General features: G+C 38.2%; 1 protein-coding gene across 1 annotated transcript in view; it reads left to right on the top strand.

Annotated features, from left to right (window-relative positions):
- The window catches only part of LOC102748372 (phospholipid-transporting ATPase ABCA3-like), a gene marked incomplete at its 5' end in the record, with an annotated part of 211,336 nt that overhangs the window by 133,387 nt on the left and 59,491 nt on the right, over positions 1-18,458 (top strand). Inside the window, 2 exons of the mRNA XM_081818872.1 lie at positions 14,871-15,042; positions 15,772-16,066. Coding sequence (XP_081674998.1) covers positions 14,871-15,042; positions 15,772-16,066 — 467 coding nt within the window. The remainder of the gene's footprint in view (positions 1-14,870; positions 15,043-15,771; positions 16,067-18,458) is intronic.

Here is an 18,458-nt window from a genome sequence, read left to right as displayed (position 1 = left end):
TTTTTTTTTGAGGTGATTTTTTCCATCTTGTCATTTTGTCCAGAGGAGAAGAGATGAATGAGAGAACAAAATGCTAACAGGGTAACAATGACCCCAGAAAAATGTATACTAAACAAATCAGAAGAGACCTGAAACTGTGGGGAAATAAAGGGAAAGGAAGAATAAAGAAAAGGAAAAAGATAAAAAACAAAAACAAAAAACCAGAATATGATCAAATATGATCAGGCTGGTATATAGATCAGTGCCACACACTAGATTTTGGGCTTATTTTGGTCTGTTAGAAGAAAGTGCCTCCCAAAATTTTAAAGAAAGAAAAGCTTATATTTGTACAAAAATAAGGGTAAATACAATGAAGGGATGGAATATGAATGTAAAGATGAAAATTATAAAAGATTTTATAAAAGGAACTGATAAGAAGTTGGTTGAAAAAAGAAAGAAGAGGATAAAAAAAGGGGGGGGAGAATGTGATCAGGCAGGAGACTAGAACAAAGCCATACACTACAGATTTAGGGTATATTTTGGTCTGTTAGAAGAAACTGTATCCCAAAATTTTAAAGAGAGAAATATATATATATATATACCAGAAATAAGGTTAACTACTATGAAGGGATAGACTATGACTCTAAAAATGAAAAATAAAAAAGATTTTTTAAAAAAGGGATTGATAAGATGTTGGTTGAAAAAGGGAAAAAGATAAATTAAAAAAAAAGCAAATTAAAAAAATTAACTTTAAAAAACTAACAAATCATGGGGGAAAAGCCATGAATTCTATGTGCAGTATTCCCCTAGTGCTAGAGTTCTGCCATTCTCAATGATTGGTAAACTTGGTCTTCACTGGCTTTTCTTACTTATCTTCTGGGGGAGGGGCCTGTTACAGTGGTTCTCAGATGTCTTTGCCAGAGGCAGAATTGCCCCACCCTTGCCGGTCCGGGCTAAGTAATCTGCTCGGGTTTGCTCTTGGGAGATTTTGTTCCCTGCAAGCTTTCTGTGCAGCTTTGGAGGATGAGAGTAAAAATGGCAGCCTCCCAATCTCTGCCCCGGAGGAGCCGAGAACTCAGGGCCCCAATCCTCAGCACACCCCCAGAGAAAAGCAATCAATCACTTCCGTCTCCCTGGTCTCCAGCCACACTCTGTGCTCACGTGGCCTGTGACTGAGCATTTCTATCTGTGGCACACAGCCCTGTTTGGAGTCTCCAAACCCAGCAGATCCCTGCGATGCACTCCCATGCCATTCCCCCTTGGGGAGGAAGGGAAGTCTCCCCAGATATGCCTCTTGTTGGGTCCCTGCTGGAGGAGCAGTGGCCCGACTGTGCCATGGATCACAGTTTATGGCAACCCCAAGCTGAGAGCCCACTCCTCGGCTCCATCTCTGCAGCCAGCTTCCCTGCTCTGATACCTGGGAGCTCTGCCACACTCAGGCACCCCCGGTCTTTTTGTGACCCCGAGGGTCCTGAGACCACACTGTCCTAGCGAGGGTTCCACACCCCGCTTAGCCACTAGAGCAATGTCCCTCAGCAGAGCCAACTTCTAAAATTTCCGATTTTGTGCTCCGCTGCTCTATCACTTTTTGGTAGCGGCTGAGGGGGAGGCCCCCTCCCCCACCGTCTATCTTCCTGAATATTGCCTCAGATTCACTTCTCTGCACATCCTACCTTCCAGAAAGTGGTCGCTTTTCTGTTCAGATAGTTGCGGCTATTCTTATCTTCAATCCCCTGTTGAGTTTGTAGGTGTTCAGAATGGTTTGATCCCTATCTAGCTGAATTCCTGGGACCAGAGGAAATTTAGGTCTCCTACTCCTCTGCCATCTTGCTCCTCCCCTCTCCCTTTGTCTTTTGATTGGAGCATTTAGTCCATTTAAAGTAATTGTTGATAAGTATGTATTTATTGCCATTTTATTCATTGTTTTTTTAGTTGTTTTTGTAGTTCTCTTCTTCTTTCTTCTTGTTCTCTGCCCTTATGGTTTCATGGCTTTCTTTAGCATTATGTTTGGATTCCACTCTCTTTATTTTTTGTGTATCTATTATAGGTTTTTGATCTGTAGTCACCATTGCCATTACATTCATATATAACATCTTATGTGTGTAGCAGTCTATATTAATTTGATGGTTGCATAAGTTTGAACACATTCAAAAAAGCACTAAATTTTTATTCCCCCCCATGTCTTTATGTATACAGTGTCATATTTTACATTGTTATATTTTGTGTATCTCTTAGACTGATTTTTGTAGACATAATTGATTACTACTTTTGCGTTTTAACCTCCACACTGGCTTTATAAGTGGTCGATGTACTACCTTTATTATATATTTGCTTTTTCCTGTGAAATTTTTTCTTTTCATAATTTTCTTCTAGTTATGGCCTTTTCTTTCCACTCAAGTAATTCCCTTTAACATTTTTTGTAAGGCTTATTTAGTAGTGATGAACTCTTTTAACTTTTGTTTATCTGGGATACTTTTTATCTCTCCTTTTATTCTGAATGATAACCTTGCCAGGTAGAGTATTCTTGGTTGCAGGTTTTTCTTTCCTTTCAGCACTTTGAATATATCATGCTACTCTCTCCTGCCCTGCAAGTTTCTGCTGAAAAATCAGCTGATAGCCTTATGAGGTATCTCTTGTATGTAACTGTTTTAATTTTCTTGCTGCTTTTAAAATTCTCTCTTTATAATTACTTTTTGTCACTTTAATTATCTTGTGTCTTGGTATAGACGTGCTTGGGTTAATCTTGTTAGGGACTCTCTGAACTTCCTGGATCCAACTGTCTGTTTCCTCCCTTCCTTAGGGAAGTTTTTAGCTATTATTTCTTCAAATAAGTTTTCTGCCCCTTCTCTCTCTTTTTCTTCTAATATGATGTGGATGTTATTATGCTTTATGATGTCACCTGAGTGCCCTTATTTTCATTTTTTATTTTATCTTTTTCTTTTTGCTGTTCAGCTAGGTTGCTGTCCAGGACCCTATCTTTCATCTCACTGATTCATTCTTCTGCATCTCCTAATCTCCTGTTGATTTCCTTTAGTGTATTTTTATTTCAGCTATGGAATTCTTCATCTCTGATTGGTTCTTTTTTATGTTTATGTCACTTTGTTGAATTTCTCACTGAGTTCATCAGTTCTTTTCTCAAGTCCAGTGAGTATTTTTATAACCATTACTTTGAATTCTTTATCAGGCATATTGCTTATCTCAGTTTCGTTTAGCTCTTTTGTTGTGATTTCCTCTTGTTCTTTCATTTGGGACATATTCCTCTGTCTCCTCATTTTTTTTTTTTTTAACTCTCTGTACTTGTTTCTATGTATTAGAGAGATCAGCTACATCTCCTACTTTTGAAAAAACTGGCCTTGTGTAGAAAGGTCCTTTGGTGCCCTGTAATTCAATTCCTGGTCTCCAGAACTAGGCACTCCATATAGGTCTCCTATATGGGCTGCATGTACCCTACTGCTATGGCTGAGCTACCTTTACCTTCAGCCCATTTGGTTGAAATGACCTGCTTCACCTGCCGTTTGCACACTGGGCAGAGTTTGGTCTTTATGCTATTGAGGGGCCTGTCTGAGGCCACAGTGGGCCCTTAGGTGGGCCGAGTCAGCAGTCAGTCTATTTGTCTGCAATTAGTTTTCCTGCCAGTTTTGGGCACACCAAATGGCAAGATTTCTCCCTGTATGGCCTACAAAGGCTTCCATTGTTAGTTGCCAGAAGTTAGACTAGACATCTGTAATTAGTCTTTCTGCCATAGCTGCAGGCACACCAAATGGCAGGGCTTTCTTCCTGCATGGCCAGCTGAAAAGCTCTGCTGCTGGAACTTGAGACATGCTGGTATATGGGGTTATCTTCCCCCCTCTCCAGAACGGGAGTCACTTTAGAGTGGTGCCATTCACTGTTGGGGTTTCTTGTAGAATGTGGTGGGGCAGGAGCTGCTCTTTGGAGGGACATCTGCTGAGGTGGATGGGTTGGACAGGGCACATCAACAAGGAATGCTGGAATGGGGTGTGTGGTGCTAGCAAGATAAATGAAGAGGGTTGTCTTGTTCCTACAATTGTCTAGGTATGTAGGCTACAGAGGAGAAGAAAAATGTTGCCCACCAAGACTTTTATTCTTGAAGAAACTTCCTGAAGATGCCTCCCACTTCCAGGGCAAGTTCTGAGATCAGCAAATAAATCTCTTTCATGTATACCCCAGGCACTTTTCAATGTCCCAGTCTGAGTTATTTACTATGCTGGCTCTTTAAGTTTAGGGATTCAGTTTCCTTTTGCCCTCCTATTCTCCCAGAGTTAAATTACCTGGCCTTAAGCCCCACCAATTTTCAAAGCTCCTGAAGTTAAACCCCACTTGTTTCCAAAGCCAGATTTTATAGGAACTCATCCTCGTTATGTGGATCCCCAGCGCCTGAGGTGCCTGGTGTGGGATCTGATCCTCTCACTTCTCCAGGCTTCTTGTGTCCCTCCTGTTTGTGGTTAGTATCTCCAGGGGTTTGCTTCCTGACAATGTCTCCACCCCTTCTACACTTTTCAATGTGACCTCTTCTTTATGATTAACTGTGGTGCAACCCATTTTTAATCAGGTCATTTCTTTATCATTGTTGAGTTTTACAATATTTCTATATATCCTTGATATTAATCCCTTATCAGATACATGATAGGCAAACATTTTCTCTCTGTTGCATTTTTACTTTGTTTATATTCTTTTTTTTATTATTGTAGTATAACTGACATACATTGTGTTAGTTTCAGGTGTACACTATAATAATTTGACAATTCTGTATATGACTCAGTGCTTACCACAATAAGTGTACTCTTAATCTATCACCATACAATGTTATTACAATATTATTCACTATATTCCTTATGCTGTACTTTTCATCTCCATGGCTCATTTATTTTATCACTGGAACTTTGTCCCTCTTAATCCCCTTCATTTATTTCACCCCTCCCCACACCCACTTTCCCTCTGGCAACCACCAGAGGTTCTCTGTATTTAAGAGGCTGGGTTTGTTTTTTTGTTCATTTGTTTTGTTTTTTAGATCCTACAAAAAAGTGAAATCATATGGTATTTATCTTTATCTGACTTATTTTACTTAGCATTATCCTCTCTAGATCCATCCATGTTGCAACTGCAAGATCTCATTCTTTTATTATGGGTAATATTCGTGTGTGTGTGTGTGTATCACATCTTCTTAAACCACTATCAGTGAACACTTGGGTCACTTCCATATCTTGGCTATTGTGAATAATGCTGCAGTAAACATAGGGGTGTATTTATCTTTTTGAATTAGAGTCCCTACTAAATACTCAATAGTGGAATATTTGGATCATATGGTAGTTCCATTTTTAATTTTTTGAGAAACCACCATACTGTTTTCCACAGTGGCTGCACCAGCTTGCATTCCCACCAAACAGTGCACAAGGGTTCCTTTTCCTCCACACTCTCGCCAACACTTGTTGTTTCTTGTCTTTTTTATTTTAGCCATTCTCACAGGTGTAAGGTGATATCTCCTTTTGGTTTTGATTTGCATTTCCCTGATAAGCGATGTTGAGCATCTTTTCATGTGTCTACTGGCCATCTGTATGTCTTCTTTGAAACAATGTCTATTCATGTCATCTCTTTATTTTTCTTATTATTTTTAGTTAGCCACCATCTATGTCTTCTTTGAAACAACATCTATTCATATCATCTCTTTATTTTTCTTATTATTTTTAGTTAGCCACCATATAGTACATCATTAGTTTTTGATGTAGTGTTCAGTGATTCAACAGTTGCATATAGCACCCAGTGCTCAACACAACATGTGCCCTCCTTAATACCCATCACCCAAATACCCCATGCCCCCCACCTACCTCCCCTTCCACAAACCCTCAGTTTGTTTCCCAGAGTCCATAGTCATTCGTCTCCCTCTCTGATTTCCTCCCCCCCTTCAGTTTTCCCTCCCTTCCCCTATGGTCTTCTGTGCTATTCCTTATGTTCCACATATGAGTGAAACCATATGATAATTGTTGTTCTCTGATTGACTTATTCCACTTAGCATGATCCCCTCCATTTCCATCCATGTCAATGCAAATGGTGGGTATTCATCCTTTCTGATGGCTGAGTAATATTCCATTGTATATATGTACCACATCTTCTTTATCCATTCATCTGTAGAAGGGCATCTTGGCTCCTTCCACAGTTTGGCTATTTGTGGACATTGCTGCTATGAACATTGGGGTGCATGTGCCCCTTCTTTTCAGTACATCTGTATCTTCAGGGTAAATACCTAGTAGTGCAAATGCTGGGTTGTAGAGCAGTTCTATTTTTAACTTTTTGAGGAACCTTCATACTGCTTCGAAAAAGTAGCTGCACTAGCTTGCATTCCCACCAACAGTATAAGAGCATTCCCCTTTCTCCACATCCTTGCCAACACTTGTTGTTTCCTTCCTTGTTAATTTTTGCCATTCTAACTGGTCTAAGGTGGTGTAAGGTGGTGTAAGGTGGTGTAAGAGTTTTAATCAAGAAAGGATTTGTGTTTCCCTGATGGCTAGTGATGTTGAACATTTTTTCATGTGTCTGTTACCCCTTTGTATGTCTTCTTTCGAGAAGTGTCTGTTCATGTCTTCTGCCCATTTTTTGACTGGATTATTAGTTTTTGGGTGTTGAGTTTCAGAAGGTCTTTGTAGGTCTTGGATACCAGCCCTTTATCTGTTATGTCATTTGCAAATATCTTCTCCCATTCCATAGGTTGCCTTTTAGCTTTGTTGACTGTTTCCTTTGTTGTGCAGAAGCTTTTTATCTTGATGAAGTCCAAATAGTTCATTTTTGCCTTGTTTCCCTTGCCTTTGGAGACGTGTCTTGAAAGAAGTTGTTGTGGCCAATGTCAAAGAGGTTACTGCCTATGTTCTCCTCTAGGATTTTGATGGATTCCTGTCTCACATTGAGGTCTTTCATCCATTTTGAGTTTATCTTTGTGTATGCTGTAAGAGAATGGTCCAGTTTTATTCTTCTGTACGTTGCTGTCCAATTTTCCCAGCACCATTTATTGAAGAGACTGTCTTTTCCATTGGATATTTCTTTCTGATTTGTTGAAGATTAGTTGACCATAGAGTTGAGGGTCCATATCTGGGCTCTCTATTCTGTTCCATTGATCTCTGTGTCTGTTTTTTTGCCAATACCATGGTGTCTTGGTGACCACAGCTTTGTAATATAGCATGAAATCAGGCATTGTGATGCCCCCAGCTTTGTTTGTCTTTTTCAACATTCCCCTGACTATTTGGTATCTCTTCTGGTTCCCTACAAATTTTAGGATGGTTTGTTCCTGCTCTGTGAAAAATGCCAATGGTATTTTGATAAGGATGGCATTGAAAGTGTAGATTGCTCTGGGCAGCATAGACATTTTCACAATGTTTATTCTTCCAATCCATGAGCATGGAATGTTTTTCCATCTCTTTGTGTCTTCCTCCATTTCTTTCATAAGTGTTCTGTTGTTTCTAGAGTATAGATCCTTTATCTCTTTGGTTAGGTTTATTCCTAGGTATTTTATGGGTTTTGGTGCTATTGTAAATGGAATTGATTCCTTCATTTCCCTTTCTACGGTCACATTGTTAGTGTATAGAAAACCAACTGATTTCTGTGCTTTGATTTTGTATCCTGCCACCTTGCTGAATTGCTATATGAGTTCTACCAATTTTTGAGTGGAGTCTTTTGGGTTTTCCACATGGAGTATCATGTCATCTGCGAAGAGTGAGAGTTTGCCTTCTTCTTTACCAATTTGAATGCCTTTTCTTTCTTTTTGTTGTATGATTACTGATGCTAGGACTTCTAGTACTATGTTAAACAGCAGTGGTGAGAGTGGGCATCCCTGTCGTGTTCCTGACCTTAAGGGAAAAGCTCTCAGTTTTTCCCCACTGAGAATGATATTCACTGTGGGCTTTTATGATATTGAGGAATGTTCCCTCTATCCCTACACTCTGAAGAGTTTTAATCAAGAAAGGGTGCTGTATTTTGTCAAATGCTTTTTCTGCATCTGTTGAAAGGATCATATGGTTCTTGTCTTTTCTTTTATTAATGTGATCTATCACGTTCATTGATTTACAAAAGTTGAACCACCCTTGCATTCCAGGAATAAATCCTACCTCGTCGTGATGGATAATCCTTTTAATGTACTGTTGTATCCTATTGGCTAGGATCTTATTGCGTATTTTGGCATCCATGTTCATCAGGGATATTGGTCTGTAATTCTCCTTTTTGTTGGGGTCTTTGTCTGGTTTTGGGATTGAGGTAATGCTGGCCTCGTAGAAAGAGTTTAGAAGTTTTCCTTCTGTTTCTATCTTTTTGAAACAGCTTCAGTAGAATAGGTATTATTTCTTCTTTAAATGTTTAGTAGAATTCCCCTGGGAAACCATCTGGCCCTGGACTTTTGTTTTTTGGGAGGTTTTTGATTACTGCTTCAATTTCGTTACTGCTTATTGGTCTATTCAGATTGTCTATCTTCCTGTTCCAGTCTTGGTAGTTTATAAGTTTCCAGGAAGGCAACCACTTCATCCAGGTTGCTTAATTTGTTGGCATATAGTTGCTATTAATAATTTCTAATGATTGTTTCTATTTCTTTGGTGTTAGTCATGATCTCTCCCCTTTCATTCATGATTTTATTAATTTGGGTCCTTTCTCTTTTCTTTTGGATAAGTCTGGCCAGAGGTTTACTGATCTTATTATTTCTTTCAAAGAACCAGCTTCTAGTTTCGATGGTCTGCTCTACTGTTTTTCTGGTTTCTATTTCATTGATCTCTGCTCTTTATTATTTCTCTTCTCCTGTTTGTTTTAGGTTTTATTTGCTGCTCTTTCTCCAGCTCCTTTAGGTGTAAGGTTAGCTTGTGCATTTGGGATTTTTCTACTTTTTTGAGAGAGGCTTGGATGGCTATGTATTTCCCCCTTAGGACCGCCTTTGCAGTATCCCATAGGTTTTAGACCAATGTGTTTTCATTACCATTGGTTTCCATGGATTGTTTAAATTCTTCTTTAATTTTCTAGTTGACCCAATCATTCTTTAGCAGGATGCTCTTTAACTTCCAAGTGTTTGAATTCCTTCCAAATTTCCTCTTGTGATTGAATTCCAGTTCAAAGCCTTGTGGTCTGATAACATGCAGGGAATAATCTCAATCTTTTGGTATCGGTTGAGACCTGATTTGTGACCCAGGATGTGATCTATTCTGGAGAATATTTCATGTGCACTTGAGAAGAATGGGTATTCTGTTGTTTTAGGGTGGATGTTCTGTATATATCTATGAAGTCCATATGGTCCAATGTGTCCTTCAGAGTTCTTGTTGATCTTCTGCTTAGATGATCTGTCCATTGTTGAGAGCGGAATATTGAGGTCTCCTAGTATTAATGTGTTATTATCAATATGATTCTTTATTTTGGTTAGCAGTTGGCTTATGTAGTTGGCTGCTCCCATGTTGGTGGCATAGATATTTACAATTGCAAGGTTTTCTTGTTGGATAGACCCTTTAAGTATGATATAGTGTACCTCTACATCTCTTACTACAGTCTTTGGTTCAAAATCTAATTTGATATGAGAATTGCTACCCCCACTTTCTTTTGAGGTCCATTGGCATGATAAATGATTCTCCATCCCCTCACTCTCAATCTAGAGGTATCTTTAGGCTCAAAATGAGGCTCTTGTAAACAGCATATGGATGGGCCATGTCTTTTTATCAGTCTGCAACCCTGTACCATTTCATGGGAGCATTTAGGCCATTCACATTGAGGGTAACTATTGAAAGATATGAATTTAGTGCCACCATATTGCCTGTAAAGTCCCTGTTCTATAGATTGTCTCTGTAAATTTCTGGTTTATGTTACTCTTGATGTCTTTCTTCTTTTATAGAATCCCCCTTAAAATTCCTTGCAGGGCTGACTTGGGGATCGCATATTCTTTCAATTTCTGCTGGTCCTGGAAGCTCTTGGTCTCTCCATCCATTCTGATTGAGAGCCTTGCTGGATAAAGGATCCTTGGCTGCATGTTCTTCTCATTTAGTACCCTGAATATGTCTTGCCAGACCTTTCTGGCTTGCCAGGTCTCTGTGGATAGGTGTGATGTTATTCTGATATGTTCCTCCCTCCATACATAAGAAATCTCTTCCCCCTAGCTGCTCTCAGGATGGCCTCCTTGGTTCTAAGATCTGCAGGTTTTACTACTATATGCAGGGGCATTGGTCTGTTCTCATTGATCTTGAGAGGGGTCCTCTGCCTCTTGGACACGAATGCTTGTTTCCTTCCCCAGATTAGGGAAGTTCTCAGCTATGATTTGCTCAAATATGCCTTCTAGTCCTCTCTCTCCACCCCTTCAGGGATCCCAATAATTCTGATATTGGAACGTTTCATGGTGTCCTTGATCTCTAAGTCTGATCTCATGGGCTTGTAGCTATTTATCCTTATCCTCCTCAGCTTCCTTCCTTTCTATCAGCTTATCTTCTAGATCACTAATTCATTCTTCTGCCTCATTTACCCTGGCTGTAAGAGTATCCAGTTTGGACTGCATCTCATTCATAGCATTTTTAAGTTTGGCCTGATTAGATCTCATTTCTGCCTCAGAGATTCTATATTGTCACTAATGGTTTTCTCAAGCCTAGCTACTGACTTCATAATTGCTACCCTGAAGTCTTATCTCTGACATCTTGCTTATATCCATATCCATTAGGTCTGTGACAGAGGCCATTGTCTCTGGTTCTTTTCTTTGTTGGGAATTCCTCCTCCTAGTCATTCTGTTGAGGGATGGTTGAGGGAATGTACTGAATCCAAAATGTCAACCATGACCCAAGAAAGATGCACCCTAGGAAAATCCAGAGCAGTTGGAAGCCACCGCTGAAAAGATAAAGCCAAAATAAAATACAAGAATAAAATTTATAGAATTTTTTAAAAATTTAGGAAAAAAATTTTTTCAAGGGTGGGGTGAGGGGCACCTGGGTGGCTTAATTGGTTAAGCATCTGCCTTCAGCTCAGGTCATGATCCCAGGGTCCTGGGATTGAGCCCCACATTGGGGTCCCTGCTCAGTGGAGAGCCTGCTTCTCCCTCTCCCTCTCCCTCTGCCTGGGGCTCTCCCTACTTGTGTTCTCTCTCTCTGTCAAGTAAATAAATAAAATCTTTGGAAAAAAAAGGGTGGGTGAGGGGAATCAGGACTATAGTCTCTCAGTGTGGACAAAATAGAGTGTTTCAGTTGTTCTTGGGTGTATTTTGTTCTGTTTGCTAGAGGACACTACTTCCCAAAATTACAGAGAAAATAAAACTTGTATATATATATATATATATATATATATATATATATATATATATATATAAAGGTAATATTGAATAAGGAAAAAAGGACTGCATTGAAGCATATATCTATAAAAAAAAATAGGTGTGAAAAAGTACAAGGTAAAAAGCTACTATGAAATATATTAAACATCTAGTTGAAATGAGAAAAAGGTAAAAAGAAAAAACATAGACGAAGCATAAGAGAAAGAATAAAGGAGAGTTGTATCTGAAAAATAAACAAGCCATGAGGCAACTACTAGAGCTCAATATAGTATTTTCCCCTGGTGTTGGGACTTTACATTTTTATGGGGACCCTAGGTTTGTCATCCTCTTGTTCTTCCAGACTGTCTTCTGGGGGAGGGCTCTGCTGCACTGTTTCTCAGGCAATCCTGCCTGGGCAGAGTTGCCCTGCACCCTGTCTGGGGCCTTGGCTCCTTAGAAACCGTTTTTTTGAGATTTTGTTTTCTGGCGGCTTTCCATGCCTCTTCTGTGGGTCAAAGCAAAAATGGCCGCCCCCAGACCTCTGTCCCAGAGCAGAGAAATCACAGTCTGTTCTCTTCACTAAACCCTCCAGAACGCAGTCTCTGTTTCCATATGCACCTCTGAAAACCACAGCTACCCACAGTGCATGCCCACAGGGACTCTCTCAGAGGTCGACCCAGGGACCGGTGTGTGTCCCTGCCTTTTGTGCTTCTAAAACTGTGAGTGGTTGTGGGCTCACAGGGGCTCGCAAGTGTGCACCCACAGATCCTGGATCCTGTGTGGGGGCTGCTCTAAAGCCTTTTCCCTGCCACTACTGCTCTGCGAGTTTTTGCCCATTCCAGGCGCAGGACGCTTTTGTCCTCCAGTGTTAAATCACTTTTCAGGTGCCAGCTTATGGAGGCTCCCTCCCCCTTCTGTTTATCTTCCAATATCTCCCTGCAGATTCATGACTCACCCCTTCCTACCTCAAGACAGGTGATGTTTTTCTGCTTGTAAAGATCCAGATATATATTCTTACATCTCAGGCTGATTTCATGGGTGTTCAGAATGGTTTGGTAGATATCCAGCTAAATTCAGGGGACCAGTTGAAACAAGGTCCCCTCCTCTTCCACCATCTTGCCTCTTCTCTCATCTGTTTATTTTTTAATCTGATTGTGTATGTGTTGCATGTGTGTATGCATGTTGAGTTATGTAAGTTCTTTATGTATTTTCAATATTAAACACTTAATTAGATTTGTCATTTGCAAATATCCTCTCCCATTCACTAGGTTGCCTTTTTGTTGTATGGCTGTGCAGAAGCTTTTTATTTTGGTTTAGTCCCAATAATTTATTTTTGCTTTTGTTTTCCTGGCCTCAGGAGATATATCCACAAATGTGTTGTTAAGGCCAATGTCCAAGTGATGACTGCCTGTTTTATTTTAGGAATTTTATGGTTTCAGGTCTCAAATTTAGGTCTTTAATCCATTTTGAGTTTATTTTTGTGTATGGCATAAGAAAGTGGTCCAGTTGCGTTCTTTTGTATGTAGCTGTCCAGTTTTCCCAACACCGTTTATTGAAAAGACAGAATATATTGTATATTCCTGCCTCCTTTATTGTAGGTTAATTAACCAGATAAGTGTGTGTTTATTTCTGGGCTCTCTGGAGGACATTATGCTAAGTGAAATAAACCAGACAGAGAAAGATGAAAACTGCATGATCTCACTTCTATGTAGAGTCTTTAAAAAGTTGAACTCATAGTACCAAAGAATAGAATGGTGGTTACCAGGTGCAGGGAGGTGGGGAAAGTGAGAAATGTTGGTCAAAGAGTACAAACTTTCAGTTATAAGTAAGTTTTGGAGACCTACTGGTTGCCACAAATACTGCATGGTGACTATATTTAATAATATACTGTAAATTTGGAATCTGACAAGAGAGTAAATCTCAAGTGTTCTTATCACAAAAAAAGTAAGTATGTGAAGTGATGGATATGTTAATTTGCTTGATTATGGTAATCATTTTATAATATATACATATATCAAAACATCATGTTCTATACCTTAAACATATAATTTTTGTCAATCATATTTCAAAAAGGTGGGGGGGAAGCTGGAAAGTAAGAAGATAAAAAGAAAACAAATGGACTAAATATAATCCATTTGACACTTTTAAGAGAGTGTATGTATGTTTGTGCCTTTTTATAAAGGTATGTGGAAAATATCAGTACTCTAGGTAGTAGGAATTTTGCCTTGCACTTATTTATATTCTCTAATGTTTTCCTAATGAAAATTTATTACCAATAAACAAAATATGAAAACAAAAAAACTTAAGAAAAATGAAAGAGAAAAATATTTAATGATTATATTTTAAAAGCACAATAGTCCTCAGATTTTAGTATCAAACAAAAAACATGCTACAAGAATATCTTTTTTTTTAAGATTATTTATTTATTTATTTATTTGAGAGAGAATGAGATAGAGCATGAGAGGGGGGAGGGTCAGAGGGAGAGGCAGACTCCCCACTCAGCAGGGAGCCAGATGCGGGACTCGATCCAGGGACTCCAGGATCATGACCTGAGCCGAAGGCAGTCGCTTAACCAACTGAGCCACCCAGGCGCCCTGCTATAAGAATATCTTAAAGCAGATTTTTAAATGTATTTAATGTATGGGTTTTTTAAGGTAGAGAAGTCTTATCAATCTACTCATTGCTTTTGATTGTCATAGTTCAGAATTTATTAATATTCTTTTTCATGCAAATGCTAACAGGAAGGTATTAAAAAGATTTTGATAATTCTGGGGTTTAGAAAAAATACACCTGGAGCACCTGGGTGGCTCAGTCAGTTAAGCGTCTGCCTTCAGCTCAGATCATGATCCCAGGATCCTGGGATCGAGTCTCACATCAGGATCCTTGATTGGCAGGGAGCCTGCTTCTCCCTCTGCCCCTCCCCCTGCTTGTGCGCTCACGCCCTCTCTCTGTCTCTCTCAACAATAAGTAAATAAAAATCTTTTGAAAAAAAAGAAAAAATACACCTTTCAAATCATATATTTTCTACTAAGCGTTTTACCACTTTGACCAATGTAATTAATCTTTCCTATCTCTCAATATACTGGGATATATTGTTTCTCTCACTTTTCTTCTTATAATTTTTCTCCTTAGATTATAATTATCCCTATATATCTCTTCACCTCTTTCAAGTATCCATACACAAAGAGCCAGTTTTAGACATAGGATGTAGTAGGAAATGTTAGGACTTAAAACAAAACAAAACAAAACAAAACAAAACAAAAAAAACCTCTATTATATAAATGTCCCCATCATTTCACAAAACAAAGAACATTTTAACCCCCAAAGGAGAGTAATTATCTTTGACTAGAGGTAAGTTTTAAGTTAAATAAGTTCAGCTTATGTAACATACAATATATTGTAATTGCTTTTCTCATGATGTCTCAGAATGGTATAAACTTTGCTATGGATTTTCAGCAGCCCTCTGGTTTATTGGGAGCACTATTATCATGCTGCCTCTATACAGAACACCTTACAATCAGTGAGAAAGATCAAGGAGTCTTCCAAATTTGGAACCTTGTTTGACTTTCCCTAAATAAAATAGATTGAGCCTATAGTCAAAATGAAATGTGTTGTGCTTTTTGTTATGTGTGTTTAGGGTCAATAACCTGGCAGATTCCCAAATGGATATTCAGGATACCCACTCTCCTTCCTTGAAGGGCCAAAAAATGAGACAAGACATGAAGTGGAATATGAATATGCCCAGATATCATGAGAGAGCTGTTTTTTCTAGATTGAATGAAATTGCTACTATTAAATTTAATACTGGGGTGAGCAAATTCACTAAGAATGTAAACCTAGTATGTTTGGCTTGGGTACAATATGTACACTTTGTTTAATATTTTAACTTAAAAGATGTTTGGAGTTTAGACATAGAAGATCCAGCCAGATATGGACCCCATTAATTTCCTGATGCAGGAGAAATGGGTTCTGGATAAAGATCACAGCTGCTGCTTTCGCCATTAATTCTCAGAATCACTTTGAAAAGTTCTCATTTATTTTCTTTTATGACAAGACCCAAAATTATGGCTGTTATAATCAGAAGATATTGGCTGACCAGATTAGGGGCATTTTCTCATGATGAACCATAGTTTGTGTATCAAAACTTAACAAACCATAATAGTTATATACAAATTTTATGGGGATAGTTCCCTTTAAATTTGACAAATAGATTATGGTTTAGTATTAAATAAAAGAAATAAATATAATTTTGTTTTTCTGATCAGAAAGACTACAAGTATATTAATGAATAAAATAATCTTGATAAGATTTTCAATGTAGTTAGATCAGAAATAGATATTAATCCTTTCCCTTAATATCTTACACAAATAAAATTTTATTCCATCCTACTTATTTTCTTGGCCTCAAGGATATATTTGTATTATATGTGTATATCTAGTGTGATAAAAATTTGGAGCATTTATATTAATGGGTTTCACTATGAATTTCCTACTTGGGTCACCACTCATTGTAATGCTGTGTTTCTCTCCTCTTTTTAGTTTTCACTTTACTGCCAGCAATTTCATTCCATGTTTATAAAGAGAGCACTATTCACTTGGCGCAATTGGAAGTTGATGTTGCTACAGATATCAGTAATTTTTGTTTTCACTTCGTATCTTTTAAGAACTGCACACTCACATCTTGACCTACCCATGAGAGAATTGGACTTGAGTCAATATGGTCAAACAATTGTACCTTACTCAATTTCAGGGAATTCTGATTTGACTCTGAATTTCATAAATAATCTTAAGATTTTTCTAAAACGTAAGAATCAAGAACTTTGGGAAGTGCAAGGTAAGACCCATAGGGAATAAAAGAGACTGCTGCTATATGAAGACCCATTTGTATTACTTACAAAGAAGGGACTTAACTATGCTATTTAGCTACCCATTTCTTTCTTTTCCTACTAATTACCAGTATCTTAGGGACAGCTAAATCAGAGGCAAAAAACAAAAAAGTATACTTCAAGACAACTGGCCACAAAAGTTAATAACTAATGGAGACATTTGGCTGTAGGTTGTCTTTCAGCTAATCACATCACCTTTCAGAGGATGAGTTAAAGAGCCCAAATACTATATTGCTGCGAAATTTAGCGCAAAATTTTTATTCTGATCAAGATACAGAAATGTTTCTCTAGCTCTCAAGGTGAAATGTTGATTCCAAGAGCTGAAGTTTGCCCTTCAGTCTGCTATGTTCATCTTTTAAAAAACAAGTGACAGAATACTTAATAGATTGACTCCTCAGAACTAATTTTTAGAAAGTAGTATAAATAGTTATATTTAATTTGTTCAATGCTTACCTTTGGTAAAAGCCATACTAAACACTTCCTCTGCATTATCTTTCTTAATGATAAAAGCAACCCTTTTATGTAGCTTATTTGTTATCTATTCCTTTGTAGCAAATTACCCTAAAACCTAGTGAATGGAAAATTTGAATTTTTTGGTATGATGGAAGGAACTCCTTCTCTCACAAAAGCAACAAAGATACTTGGAAAACAGTTTTATAAATCAGCCAATTAAGAACACTGTAAATTAACCAAAAGCACAGAACAAACTAAAAGGTCTCTATTCCAAACTACCAAACCTCTATGAAAAGAGTAAGGTCTGTGGCATTTTAACTTAGAACTATTCCTATCACTCTCCCTCCTCAGCTCAGTGAAATGGTAGCCATGAAAAGCCTTGAAGTTGATTGAAAGAACTGATCTATTTAGAGCTGTGTTAAAAGCCCCATCTCTAGAGCACTGTCAATAATTTAACTAAAATAATAGGTCCCTGAAAAACTCCATTCCCAGGGGATTGTTTCTACTGGATTTGAATCAGGGCTCAGCTTTTTTGGAAAAAGCTCTATCCACAGGGCATTAATAAAAACAGGAGCAATCTGCTGGTAACGTCATCACAGTTGGCTAAGGCTGTGATTTCAGTTGAGCCAAACAAGAGCCTGGCCACAAATGAATTTTGAAGGCATACCTGGAGAGCTAGATAACCAAAATGAACTTTGAAAAGTTCTGATATTCCTGAGGATATAGAAGGCTCAGAATGGTAGTGTGTATGACCAGAAATGACCAAGGAAAGAAGACTCCAGTCAGAAAGTTCTAGTTGATGTTGAGACCTGGTCAAGCAAGAAGTAAAAGTTGAAGCTGACTTATAAACTGCCTTAAATTTGAAGTATGCCTTTATACACAGATCCCTTTGGCAAATAATGGAAGACTTACTGGTTCTAGGCATTTAAAGAAATCTTTTAGCTGATTACTAAATTATACTGACCCAGGGATGACTCCTAGGAACTGGTTTTAAAAATAAAAGCCAGAATTTTTTAAGCCTGTCAGAGAAATAAGTGTCTGCACACTGTAGAGGATACAGAATCTACAGAATTAGTCCACATAAGTCACTAGCCAAATGAGCAGCAACAAGTTAAAAAAAAAAAAAAAAGAAAAGGCAATAACAGCAAACAAGAGATGGGGAGGGGAGTTCAGATACCAGAGTTGTTAAACTACTTATCTTAAATGTCCAGTTTCCACAACAACAATAACAGAGAAAGGAAAGAATTATGGGCTGAATTGTGTCCCCTCAAAATTCATAAAATGAAGTCCTACCCCCAGTACCTCAGAATGTGACTATATTTGGATATGGTTTCTGTCAAAAGTAATTAAGTATAAGACTTACTTAGGTCACTAGGGTGGGCCCTAATCCAATATGACTGGTATCCTTATAACAAAAGATTAGGACACAGACATGCATACTCAGAGAAAAGATCATGTGAAGACACAGTGAGAAGACAGCCATCTACAAACCAAGGAGAAAGGCTTTCAGAAGAAACCAACCTTGCTGACACTTTGACTTGAACTTCTAGCCTCTACAACTGAGGGCAAATAAATTTCTGTTATTTATGCCACTCATTCTGTGGTACTTTCTTATGCCAGTCCCAGAAAACTACAGAAAGAAACAACCATATGACCCAAACATGAGGGGGGGTGGGGACTGAAGCCAGTAGATGTCCTTGAGGGAGGCCAGATGTTGAACTTAATACACAAAGACTTTATTTTTTTTTTATTTTATTATGTTATGTTAGTCACCATACAATACATCATTAGTTTTTTTTTTATTCTTATGTTAATCCCCATACATTACATCATTAGTTTTAGATGAAGTGTTCCATGATTCATTGTTTGTGCATAACACCCAGTGCT

Source organism: Leptonychotes weddellii, chromosome 5 (genome assembly GCF_054177405.1).
Source record: "Leptonychotes weddellii isolate Sample4059 chromosome 5, ASM5417740v2, whole genome shotgun sequence".
Taxonomy (NCBI): domain Eukaryota; kingdom Metazoa; phylum Chordata; class Mammalia; order Carnivora; family Phocidae; genus Leptonychotes; species Leptonychotes weddellii.
The sequence above is the reverse complement of the archived record's forward strand: the minus strand, read 5'-3'. Positions and strand labels throughout refer to the sequence as shown.